The 13,583-nt window shown below is 40.3% G+C and overlaps 1 protein-coding gene across 1 annotated transcript in view; it reads right to left on the reverse strand.

The window, feature by feature from the left end:
- The window catches only part of LOC138981660 (O2 contryphan Vc1-like), a 52,682-nt gene extending 49,801 nt beyond the window's left edge, over window positions 1-2,881 (reverse strand). The window contains exon 1 of the mRNA XM_070354653.1: window positions 2,114-2,881. Within this exon, the coding sequence (XP_070210754.1) occupies window positions 2,114-2,171 (58 nt within the window). The 5' untranslated portion in view covers window positions 2,172-2,881. The remainder of the gene's footprint in view (window positions 1-2,113) is intronic.
- Window positions 2,882-13,583: the final 10,702 nt, after the last annotated feature.

Genomic DNA, 13,583 nt, shown 5'->3' on the forward strand with positions numbered 1-13,583 from the left:
TGCCTATCTTGTGCACTAAAACAAATATCAAACTACGTTGGAAGACCTTTTTTCCAGAATTGTTCTTTGGCTTTATTCAGACGGATACATTTTTATGCGTGTTGCTGTCAAGAATCTTCAGCCTGTGTGCTTGTAGCTTGTCATTTCAACAACCATCAAACAACGCTAAGAAAGACATTCTATTCGTATAGATTTCTATGCGTTTTGCCTATTCAACGTCCAAATTAGACATACAGGTAGACATAATCAAAAATAAGTTTTGTGTTTTGTCTGTTCACTTAAAAGACCGTTGGGTCGAAATATCTGTGAATGTATTGTTTTGTCAATAACAAACGTTCCAACAACCTACCTTTCTTGTATTTTTTATTCATTTTTTTTTTATACAGGTAGACGTTTTTTGACAGTAGAATGCATTAAAATCTATCCATTCGGAGAATGTACTTTTCCTCTTTGAACACTTCTACCTATGTATCAAATGTGAGCGTTGAACAAGCAACACGCATAAGAGTGTTACCCTGTGCGTGTGAGATGCGCATTGAACAATCATCAAAATATATTGGGCGAAAATTTCACCCAAAAGGATACATTTCGATGCGTGTTGTTGTCCAAAATCTTCACTCTTCAATGCAAGACGAATAATGATAAATGAGGTAAATATTTCTCTCTTTCTCCTCTCTTTTAAAAATTTTTCTACCAAAAAAAATTCGGTGGGAAGGGCCAGCAGTATCACGAGGTGAATTCAGATAATTCGCATGAATGTTTTATTGCTGTCGACGAGAAAATGATCCCGCCTGACATTTATTACAAAAGAGATCTGTTCCATCTTTTGAATAATAGATAAATATGTTTTTTCTGCTGTCGCTAATGAAAATGCAACCAACATACCAAGGAAAGCTGTCCAAAATGTGCGAATTTACGGGCGAAAGTTATAAACTGGTGTCACGATCTCTTTCGTGTGATTGTTCTGAGCAATGTATCATTTTTATATTTAGTCAAGTTTTGACTAAATATTTTAACATCGAGGGGGAATCGAAACGAGGGTCGTGGTGTATGTGCGTGTGTGTGTGCGTGCGTGTGTGTAGAGCGATTCAGACCAAACTACTGGACCGATCTTTATGAAATTTTCCATGAGAGTTCCTGGGATTGATATCCCTGAACGTTTTTTTCGTTTTTTTGATAAATGTCTTTGATGACGTCATATCCGGTTTTTCGTGAAAGTTGAGGCGGCACTGTCACGCTCTCATTTTTCAACCAAATTGGTTGAAATTTTCGTCAAGTAGTCTTCGACAAAGCCCGGACTTCGGTATTGCATTTCAGCTTGGTGGCTTAAAAATTAATTGATGACTTTGGTCATTAAAAATCGGAAAATTGTAAAAAAAAATAAATTATATAAAACGATTCAAATTTACGATCATCTTATTCTCCATCATTTTCTGATTCCAAAAACATATAAATATGTTATATTTAGATTAAAAACAAGCTCTGAAAAAAAAATTATTATCAAAATTAAATTTTCGAAATCAATTTAAAAACACTTTCATCCTATTCCTTGTCGGTTCCTGATTCCAAAAACATATAGATATGATATGTTTGGATTAAAAACACGCTCAGGAAGTTAAAACAAAGAGAGGTACAGAAAAGCGTGCTATCCTTCTTAGCGCAACTACTACCCCGCTCTTCTTGTCAATTTCACTGCCTTTGCCATGAGCGGTGGACTGACGATGCTACGAGTATACGGTCTTGCTGAAAAATTACATTGCGTTCACTTTCATTCTGTGAGTTCCACAGCTACTTGACTAAATATTGTATTTTCGCCTTACGCGACTTGTTATTGTTACAAATCATATCTATTTTTAATTAGAGAGAGAGAGACACACACACACACACACACACACACACACACACAAACACAAACACACACACAGAGAGAGAAACAGAGACAGAAAAACAGAGACAGACAGACAGACAGACAGACAGACAGAGACAGAGAAGACAGCATGGGTAGCGTGGCTACATCGCTACAAACTATCCCTATTCAGCCGCCCGAATTCTCTCTAGGACAATTAGTATGCACACGCACAAACAATGAAAAGGCAAAAAATATAACACTTACCAATGAGGAAGACGGTGAGCGCAGCAAACACAACGCAGAGAATTATAACTTTCGACATGGTGTCAGTCTTTGTATGATCTATGATGCGCCGTTTGGGATGCTAAATGTCAATCTTCTGGTTTCTCTGCTCTTTTGAACTCAGCCGTTGCAAAACTTGGACACTCAATGTCAGTGGGCTTGATGAAGATTACCGTTATTCTGGTCAACCGAACAAGAAGCTGTAATTGGTAATTGCCCTTCGAGTCTCGCCTCGAAGAATTCTCTCAATGAACGTGCTGGGCAGGATGGAGGAGGAAATTGTTGACGACGGTTAGGAGACAGAAATAACTGGAGCTGAACGAAGACGTGCAGAAATCGTAAGGCAGCGAAGAAAAGCAGAAATCGTGGGACGAATCTTCACAAGAAAGGAGAAATCGTTGAAAGAACTGTCCGAAGAAGAGCAGTAATCGTGGTGACGATTCTCTGGAAAGAAAGGTCCAACAAAATTGTGGCTGGAACAAGTGGTTCTGGCGCCGGTCACAAGGCTGCGAAGCGAAGAGGGACGGTCAGAGAGAGTGCGATATAATACCACAGGGAGGAGGGTGATACAGATCTATATAGCCCGCTGTTCCACTTGTTGCGCTTTGCTTCCGCTGTCTCGCTTCCCTCGCTGGCTGACGTTACAGTGGAGTGGCGCGGTCCCCGGTTCTTGCTGTGCACGACTTCTGACACAACTCTCTGCGAGGTGGTGCTGGCTGGCTGACCGTTACTTCTTTTCTCACTGAGTCGTCTGGCACCACGAGGCAACTCGCTTCAAGAACCCGCGCGTTACTTTTTTTCTACGCTACTCAATGTCACGTGACCCGCCCTTCTCGTCGATGATGGTGACGAAAGGGATGTGGGTGGACACTGAGTTGTGTGATGTGACGTGGTCTCTCTCTCTCTCTCTCTCTCTCTCTCTCTCTCTCTCTCTCTCTCTCTCTCTCTCTCTCTCTCTCTCTCTCTCTCTCGCTCTCTCTCTCTCTCTCTCTCTCTCTCTCTCTCGCTCTCTCTCTCTCTTGTTGTTTTTTCCGCGTTGTCAACGTACGTGCGTTGTTGAATCGATATACATTTTAAAAGATATTCATAGCAGAAACAAACAAAAACCGTCTCAAATCTCCCATAAGCTACCGAAAGTCTCCAAAATGGCTTCATCTCTACTGTACATCTTTAGACTTCTACAACATATAATTCTTTAGACTAGATTTGACACTGAAAGAAATGACGGATCAAAACCGACACTCTTCTGAAGCAATTTGTTATATCGTGAAGACTTTTCTTTAAAGCTCTAAAAGGCTGCTCTTATTTTAGCCCGAAGTTGACTTCGCGAAAACTATGCGAAATCTTGATACCAAAAATTCCGTGCCAAAGCTTCGCGCGGCGAGCTCCGTGAAGTATACACTTCGAAGAGTCGACTTCGCCCAGGCTTCAGAAAGTGGCATTCTCATCAACGTTTTTGGACACAACACCAGTTATATATAGTAGGGGAGACCGGGGCTAGTCCGCCCCCGGGGCACATCCGTCTTTGTCTGTTTATTCTTACGTTTGCCACCTTTTAGTCATTCACACCATGTGAGAGTGGTGTCCCTTCTTCCCGCCATATCCTGCAGAAGTTCAGAGGTTGCGCGCCCATATATCGTGAGTACAGGTCACAAAAAGTGTTTTTCTTCATTTTTGTAACATGAATGCATAGGAGTTGACTTAGGTTTTGATGCATTACCTCTGAGAACAAATACTTAGTCTTGGTGTCGAGTGAAAGTGCGTTAATTAAGGTCGAGTTCTGACGAAAGATTTGCTTCTTCCTTCCCATGTTGTGCTCGCTATCTGGCACTAGAGTTGCCTGCCCGTGCGGGGGCAAGTCCGCCTATTTGTCATGGGGCAAGTCCGCCATGAAGAATGTGCAGGTGTGGGAAACAGTCCAGTTTACATCTGCCATAACTGTGACTCTGATGGTGACTCCATCTATTCTCGATGGTAAAGATTGCAGATTCATGTCTAAAAAAAGACTGACGCCGATTTGTGTTACATTCTTTCGACATTCTTTTGTATTTCGTCATTGACATTTTTGAACCTAAATATTGAAGGGAATTAAAAAAGCTTTCTCACTGATCGGGTGCTTGTTTGACTGACTGTGTGTGCGTGTGTGTATAAAGCTTGCCCACTACTAGTCTTGTACCTACTATGGGATGAGAGCGGCGGACTTGCCCCACCCTGTAGGCGGACTTACCCCGACTTGGGGCAAGTTCGCCTACGTTAGGGTAGGTCTACTTAAAGCAGTATGTACAACAAATGTTCATGCGCACATAAAAACTGTCTGCACATTGATATCAGCTACACATTTGTCTTGATGTAAAATAAAAAATCAGTCTTCTAGTTCATCAAACTCGCCAGTTATGCTACCAAAAGCATAAAAGTAGGCGGACTAGCCCCGGTCTCCCCTACTCAGCGACTCAAATAGGGCTAGAGTTTAGACGAATGGACATGAGGATGAACAATTAATGGCGACTGCACGCGAGAAAGAACAAAATAAAGATTTTTTTTTCATAAACAATTACTCACGTTTATACGAATGTGAAGACACGGTTGGACGATACAGGATACGACAGTTACGACCCCGAGGTCTTCTTTGTATCAGTTTGCCAATGACACACGTTGATGCATCGATCGTAATGTAAAAATTATAACAATGATATGCATAAGAAAACCACAGGGTCGAAACTGTCGCACCTTGTATCGTCCAGAAATGTCGGCATCTTTGTATAAACTCGAGAACATAAATAATACTCACTTTTGAACTTCAAACCATTTCTCACCACTTGGAAATTTCAAATCCGCGTTGACACCCAAACTAAAAGCACTCCGAAGTAGTTTGCCTTTGCCAAACATTAGTTTATGCTGAGCCAGAAAAAAAATAACAGCAGAAATATTGTTCAAGCAATCTTCGACGAAGCCTGGACTTTGGGATTACATTTCAGCTTGGAAACTTAATCAAACATTAATTCATGAGTTTGGTCATTTAAAATCTCAAAATACTAATCAAAATTAAAACGTCAGTAATCGTTCAAAAAATGTATTTCATCTTTATCATTTTCTGAATCCAAAAACATATGTTCATGTTATGTTTGGATTAAAAACAAGCTCAAAAAGTTAACGAGAATAAAGAAAAGCCTGTTAAAGCCATATGTACTCGATGACTATACACGCTAATTGCTTTACCAACAGCTGGAGACAGACTAAATTAAGTTCCCTGCAAAATATTGTGGTCTAGGACCCCTTCAATGTTGAGATATTTGAATTTTCATTTTGATCTGGATCGTCCTATTTATAGATTTGGCAACACATGTAACGTTGATGCAAGGGAGAGAACACCGCGGCTTTGTTGACATCCTCACTTTTTCAGAGGCTAGAACAAGCTGTAATGCATGTATTATGGTCCGCGCATGGTGACGTATCGTCATTATATGGTCTTATGGTGCGTTTGACATCGATTGTGGGCAAACTACACTTTGTAAACACGGGAGTGCGTTAGTATGCCTTTAAGCGCAATCCTTGGCTGTCACCTCAAGCGATTAGCAGGCCGCTTTGCACGTCATAGTGAATGTGTCAGCGCTTACTTGTATCGACAACCCTATATTATTGTCTTGGTGGAACAAAATGCAGTGCGTTCAGTTTCATTCTGTGAGTTTGACTAAATGTATCATTTAATTTCACTGTACGTGACTTAATAATTATGTATGTTATCTGTGAATGGCTTATACATCGTGTGGCGCACAGTGTAACTTTTAACTTCTTCGTTATTGTTAGGCTTGAGTAGGAGCGATACATGAGTTGCTTTGACGATTTCACAGCATAAAAGTGTTTGCTTCTTCCTCGTATTGCGAAATGAGGAAACCTTGTATGTGTCCTCTTTCTTATATCAGATGTCATATCTCATCTCGTTTTCTCTGCGCACGGCACGGTTTTTGGCTGATTCAGTTCATGTGTGAGGAGCGGTGTTTGCAGAGCCAAGTTCGGCGAATGATCACTCCCAAAAACAAACTGAGTTCTTTACAAGCGAGGTAGATCGTTAAATGGCAAAATCCAATAACAATGGGACGTAAGTGCCCTCAATGTGGAAAAACCGAAAGCGAAAATTATACAGGACCAGTCTTCTGGATTTAAAAAACTAACAGAGCATTGGAATGAACAAGTGACTTAGTCCATCTTCTTATTTAATCATCCTTTTTACATTTAGTCAAGTTTTGACTAAATGTTTTAACGTAGAGGGGGGAATCGAGACGAGGGTCGTGGTGTGAATACGAATACGAATACGAATAAGAATATACGAATACGAATACGAATACGAATACGAATACGAATAAACTTTATTGTCATGAAACGTAGCGTTTATAAGACACGGGAAGATAAATAACCAAATGATTACATTGTTTCTTTTTTTTTGAAGCAATTATATACAAATTCTCCCAATTTAGTTTGTACTTTGTCTACTTGCAAAAGTTGACTTGGTACATCATATGAATATATAGGTAGATTAATTTCACTCATGAAAGATTTTCGTAATTGAAAATTACAATTGACAATTGAAATTACAATTGGTGTGTGTGTGTGTGTGTCTGTGTGTGTGTGTGTGTGTGTGTGTGTGTGTGTGTGTGTGTGTGTGTGTGTGTGTGTGTGTGTGTGTGCGTGTGTGTGTGTGTGTAGAGCGATTCAGATAAAACTACTGGACCGATCTTCATGAAACTTGACATGAGAGATACTGAGTATGGTATCTGCAGACGTTTTATCTCTCCATTTTTTGGATAAATAGCTTTGATGACGTCATATCCGGCTTTTCGTGAAAGTTGAGGCGGCACTGTCACGCTTTCATTTTTGAACCAAATTGGTTGAAATTTTGGTCAAGTAATCTTCGACGAAGCCCAGACTTTGGTATTGCATTTCAGCTTGGAGGCTTAAAAATTAATTAATGAGTTTGCTCATTAAAGTTGTCAAAATCGATTTTTCGCAAACAGATTTAAAATTGATTGCAACGTATTCTTCATCATATTCTGAATCTAAAAATATATACATATGCCATGTTTACTCTTAAAATGTGATCACAATTAACGAAAATAGATTAATTAGTCTTACGATACAAATTTAAGAAATCGATCCAAAAATGATTTCATCTTATTCTTTATCATTTCCTGATTCCAAAAACATATAGATATGATAGGCTGTATTCAAAACAAGCTCCGAAAGTTAACAAGAATACAGAAAAGCGCGCTTTCCTGCTTAGCACAATACGCTTCCGCGCTATTCTGGGGTGTAAATTTCACTGCATTTTGCACGTGGAAGGTGAGCGATTTCCTTCTCGCGGGGATTGACGAAGCTGTACTGTCTTGGTGAAAAACTACAGTGCGTTCAGTTTCATTCCGTGAGTTCGACAGCTTGACTAAATGTAGTAATTTCGCCTCACGCGACTTGTTCTTTTTTTCATTCAACTGTGGTTTGCTTGTATGTACACACGCGGGGATGATGAGGCACTGACAGGTCTGCACGATTCGCCGCCGATTGCTTGCCGATCACTGATAGTGATCGCTTAGCACACGTGTGTGTTTTCCCTAAACTCATGTGACCACAAGCCAAACTCACGTAACCTCAGTCAAACCACATTGTCAACGATCAATGCAGACCAGCGATCGTTGCCGCAACGAATCGTGAACTACGATGAGTGTATTTTCGAAAGAAAAGGGTATCATATTAAGGGCACATTGCATATTAACATACACATCTGAGTTAAGTGTTCGTCGGAATGGCAGGTTAAAGTCGGTTAGCAGCGTGCTTTTGCATCGCCTCGCCTTGAAGCTTACTTAGAGGTCAGGGGCTCTTACTCTGCCACACTGCTTGAAAATCTTGACAGAGTTATTTCTGGAAAAAACGTCAATTACGAAAGAAATAGAATGTATAAAAGAAACTTCCTTTAGGTTGTCATGGCAAATGATACATGTAATCGTGGTCGGAGGCACTTTTGTATGAGCTTGTATCAACTCGCCACATGCACAACATGTATATAATTCAAAGAGCCCCAAACGTCTCGGAAAGATAGGGAATAAAGAGATTCAGCGAGTTAAAGTTATGATTTGAATGCGGCGAATCCGTGAGTGCTTCGATTGACGGGCCTGGCCATGTTCTTTAATTTCAAGTGCCTGCGCTTAGAACAGCATCCACTTGTGTATCTCATCTGAAGTCGGGAAACATACCCCTAATGGCTTTCCCTTTGCCGTGAGGGCGTAAAACTTGAATCCCCCCCTCTTAGAACCGCATCACTTAAAATTCCTTTCTGAATTTGGATTGAGATCTCTCAAAGGAAATCCTCCTGACTTAAAGCTTCCTGTGAGAGCATTTACTGTCTTCCCACTATACGTGGAGACCTGGAGATGGGGGGGGGGGGGGATATTTTTCACTAATTTTCAACTGATGCCTGTCCGTGTAAGCCAATCTCCTGCGCACTATTCAGCCTGCAATAAAGCAAGGATCCGCAGCAAGAACGTTGGGGGGGGGGGGGGGGAGGGGGGGGGGGGTAAATCTCATCATTAAAGGCCTCTGTGCATCTATCCGTCGTCTGTCTGTCTGTAAAACTTAGGGTCGTTTATATCTCAGTTTTTTTGTGCCCGATTGGCCTAAACTTTGACCGGACACTTGCCATCCCTGTGTCAAATCTGCGGACAATTTCTAGCCAGCCGTTTCACGAAAGCTCGAAATATAAGCGATTGTCGTGAACTCACGTATCTACGGTACACACACACACACACACACACACACACACACACACACACACACACACACACACACACACACACACACACACACACTGCCCTTCTACAGTATAAAAGTATCCCTCGATATACTCACAACCTGGTTGCTTTCTGTGCATAATGAAAATGGACGATTTTGCTGAATTTATTTCGGTAAGATAATATAAGAAATTTGACCTTGAATAGTTTTAGGTTAAAGGCACAGTAAGCCTCCCGTAAACCATCACAGATACGGTCAGGCTTTTACACACAGTACAAACACCCTTTCATTTAAACACTCACCGATTGAGAACATCCTAGGTGCCCTCCGTAAAGAGCGAACAATTTTCAAAGAATTTATTTTTGCGTGGTTTCTTTTACCCCTGAGCCATCGTGAACCCGTGTGATCCAGTTTCCCTTTTTCACAATGTAGTCGTCAGTTAGTCATTTGAATGCGACTCGATGTGAGCTTATCTACAATAGCACGTTTTTATGCACGAAACAAACGGCTGTGGTTCACAAGAACTCTAGCGATGGCTTTTGACTGTTGAGAGGAACGGCGATATGCCGCATAAACCGTCGTCTGCTACGACCCTTGCGTGACCCTGCTTCCGGGCTTTTCTTTTTTCAAACTTTCACAACTTCGAATTGCACTGATCTTGTCTTGATGAAAAAAGAATTCTTTTATGATTAAAGAATGTTTGTGTAACAAGCTGTCAATTTATCATTTAGATTTTAAAAGTTAGGTCTAGCGCAAAAACGCACCACGGTCCAAAAACATTCTGATAATCATCGATCCACGGCTATCGTCAGTTTAAGGGAAGTAACTCATTTTTGACCTGAGTTCAGGATGGGTCCAAAAAGTGTTCGAGACAATCTGCAAAATTAATTCTTTAAAAATTGCTCGCTCTTTACGTAGGGCACCTAGGATGTTCCCGTTTGGTGAGCGTTCAAATGGAAGGGTGTTTGCACTGTGTGTTAAAGCCCGACAGTATCTGTGATGGTTTACGGGAGGCTTACTGTCCGGGTGTGATTTCCGGGATATTCATAACAGCCGTCCATCACCAAAACGATGCGCCATAGTTGTAAAGGGCCAAGTCCACGAAAATAATTTCTTTGAAAATTTCTCACGCTCGACAGAAAGCAGCCAGGATGTTCCCGTTCGGTGAGCGTTTAAATGGAAGTATGCTTGTACTGTATGTAGACGCTCGGGGAGCTCTGTGATGGTTTACGGGAGGCTTACTGTGCCTTTAAAAAAAAGGTGCTTCACTGTACTCGCATGCAGGCAAGCAATGCTGATGTATACCTGCTTTTGTTTAAATGCTGTAAAACACTCTCTACACATGCACAACTCTGGCCATGGATCATAGAATTGTTGCTCTATTCATTTATTTATATGTTCATTGATTTCTGTGTGCATGGTTTTTTTTCTTTGCTTTCGTTACTCACACAATTTGTTATTTGTTTGCGAGGTTCACTTTTAGGCAACATTTGAAAAAGTCAAATGTATTTACAAGCCAGTTTTTTTAGCTCTCAGGCTGAAATGCAAATTGAGTAGCCCGGACGGTTCGAAAATTGCATAGCAACAATTTCGATAACATAGATTAAAAAATGCTGTGGTCACAGTGTGAAATTTACTTTCACAAACGGTCGAAAATGACGTTATCAAAGACTATTCCCCAACAAAATTAGAAGGAAAACACATTCAGGGATAATTATCTGGAAGATTTCATATTCAAACTTTCATGATCATCTGTCCAGGAGTTTTACGGGAATCGCGCTCTGCACACATATAAATTTGGGCAGAAGGAAATGCACACTGTGCTCCCTCTCGATCACAATTTCCAGCAATACATTCAGTCAAATAGTGACTGTACGTACTGTATGTGTATGTGTGTGTGTGTGTGTGTGTGTGTGTGTGTGTGTGTGTGTGTGTGTGTGTGTATGTGTGTGTGTGTGAGAGAGAGATAGAGAGAGAGAGAGAGAAGGAGAGAGAATGAGAGAGAGAGAGAGAGAGAGAGAGAGAGAGAGAGAGAGAGAGAGAGAGAGAGAGAGAAGGAGAGAGAGTGAGAAAGAGAGAGGGGGGCGGGGTAGAGAGAATCAGTGGGGAAGGTATGCATACGGTCAACGGTACTTTGTTTTCAAACATTTGTTGGCTTTTGAATAGCACTACATCAGATATTATTTTTATTATTGGGAGATAATAGCCCCGATACCCCCAGTCTATCTGGTTTTGGCTTTTGAATAGCACTACATCAGATATTATGTTTATTATTGGGAGATAATAGCCCCGATACCCCCAGTCTATCTGGTTTGGCTTTTGAATAGCACTACATCAGATATTATTTTTATTATTGGGAGATAATAGCCCCGATACCCCCAGTCTATCTGTTTTTTGGATTTTTAATAAAGAAAGAAATAAAGAATACATATATAAATACAAACATAAATAGATGAATAAATAAATTAATAAATAAATTATATATATATATTTTTTTTTTACATTTATTTACAAAAATTAAAAAACAAGAAAAACATTGATCTGTGGAGGAGCCCATGCGTAGGGCCAACGGTACACTTCAAAAGCACTTTCCACCATCAGCACTTTTTAAGATTTTTTTTTTAATCTATTGGTACAATGAAAGCACTTTAATCTGACGGTCTTTTTTATATTTAGTCAAGTTTTGACTAAATATTTTAACATCGAGGGGGAATCGAAACGAGGGTCGTGGTGCATGTGCGTGTGTGTGTGCGTGCGCGCGTGTGTGTGTGTAGAGCGATTCAGACTAAACTACTGGACCGATCTTTATGAAATTTGACATGAGAGTTCCTGGGTATGAAATCCCCGAACGTTTTTTTCATTTTTTTGATAAATGTCTTTGATGACGTCATATCCGGCTTTTCGTGAAAGTTGAGGCGGCACTGTCACGCCCTCATTTTTCAACCAAATTGGTTGAAATTTTGGTCAAGTAATCTTCGACGAAGCCCGGGGTTCGGTATTGCATTTCAGCTTGGTGGCTTAAAAATTAATTAATGACTTTGGTCATTAAAAATCTGAAAATTGTAAAAAAAAATAAAAATTTATAAAACGATCCAAATTTACGTTTATCTTATTCTCCATCATTTGCTGATTCCAAAAACATATAAATATGTTATATTCGGATTAAAAACAAGCTCTGAAAATTAAATATATAAAAATTATTATCAAAATTAAATTGTCCAAATCAATTTAAAAACACTTTCATCTTATTCCTTGTCGGTTCCTGATTCCAAAAACATATAGATATGATATGTTTGGATTAAAAACACGCTCAGAAAGTTAAAACAAAGAGAGGTACAGAAAAGCGTGCTATCCTTCTTAGCGCAACTACTACCCCGCTCTTCTTGTCAATTTCACTGCCTTTGCCATGAGCGGTGGACTGACGATGCTACGAGTATACGGTCTTGCTGAAAAATTACATTGCGTTCACTTTCATTCTGTGAGTTCCACAGCTACTTGACTAAATATTGTATTTTCGCCTTACGCGACTTGTTTTTTATTAAAACGCGCACCCGACCTAAACGTTAAAACAATATTTTCCATGAAAGGACCCTTTTACTTCAGTTTACGTTTTGGTATCTCCTTTTATTTTTTTTTTATTAATAGTATATCTCGATGTATTTTTGCTGCCAAAGTACTTTGTAAATTTCTCCCCTTTTTGTAATGTCCTCTAATGGAGCCGCGCATAGATTATTCTGTAGCAGCGTTTCAGAACCACAAATGGGACAACAATCCCAAAACAGATAGCCTGCCAGCGTTCCATTATTCAGAATTCAAAAACCCAAGAATGGTAGGTAATGGGAACGTTGATTGTTGACAAAACAAAACGTTACATTTACTAGTGCGTCGACCTAAAGGTCTTCGAAGGAGACAGACAGACACATAATATGAAACAGATAATGAACTTATCTCAAGATCGTGTGGCAACTCGCTTGCGCAATGCCGGCGAAGACAAGTTGTTTATTTTGTACATTCTTGTGTGTGTAAGCGATCCTGTTGAGCAGTACAGATCATAACACCAACAACATGGTTGCTTCATGTGTAGACTTGGAATCGTTTGGTAAACTACTTTCACAGGCGACACCTATGTCAATCTGCCAAATTAATTCATACAAAAGCAGCACTCTGCACAGAAACCTAACACACTATAGATTTTTGGAATGTGTCTTAGCCGCCACATGTGTGTGGTTCTGGTGGTGGTGATGGTTGTGGTGGTGATCTGTGTGTATAGGCTTATATGTGTGTGTGTGTGTGTGTGTGTGAGAGAGTGTGTGTGTGTGTGTGTGTGTGTGTGTGTGTGTGTGTGTGTGTGTGTGTGTGTGTGTGTGTGTGCAAAACTATTGTACCGTTCTGTGCGTTTGACATGGCCGTTGTGATAATAGGCTGAGGATGTATACGTAAAACATGATGACAATTTTTCAATAAGGGTCCACACAGGTGCTTTGTTCTTAAATACGCACGACAACACGCTTGCGTGTTTAATGCTTTCAACACGTGATATTCGTGATTGAAAAACGGTCCATTTGTGTGTAATAATATTCGTTGAGGACAGTATCCACGGTGGAGACACGTTACGCCCGATATACGTACCCAGACGGTTGTTACGCCCGTTTGTGTACCCAGAACATCAACGTGGCGT

Source organism: Littorina saxatilis, linkage group LG12, assembly GCF_037325665.1.
Source record: "Littorina saxatilis isolate snail1 linkage group LG12, US_GU_Lsax_2.0, whole genome shotgun sequence".
In the NCBI taxonomy this organism is placed as follows: domain Eukaryota; kingdom Metazoa; phylum Mollusca; class Gastropoda; order Littorinimorpha; family Littorinidae; genus Littorina; species Littorina saxatilis.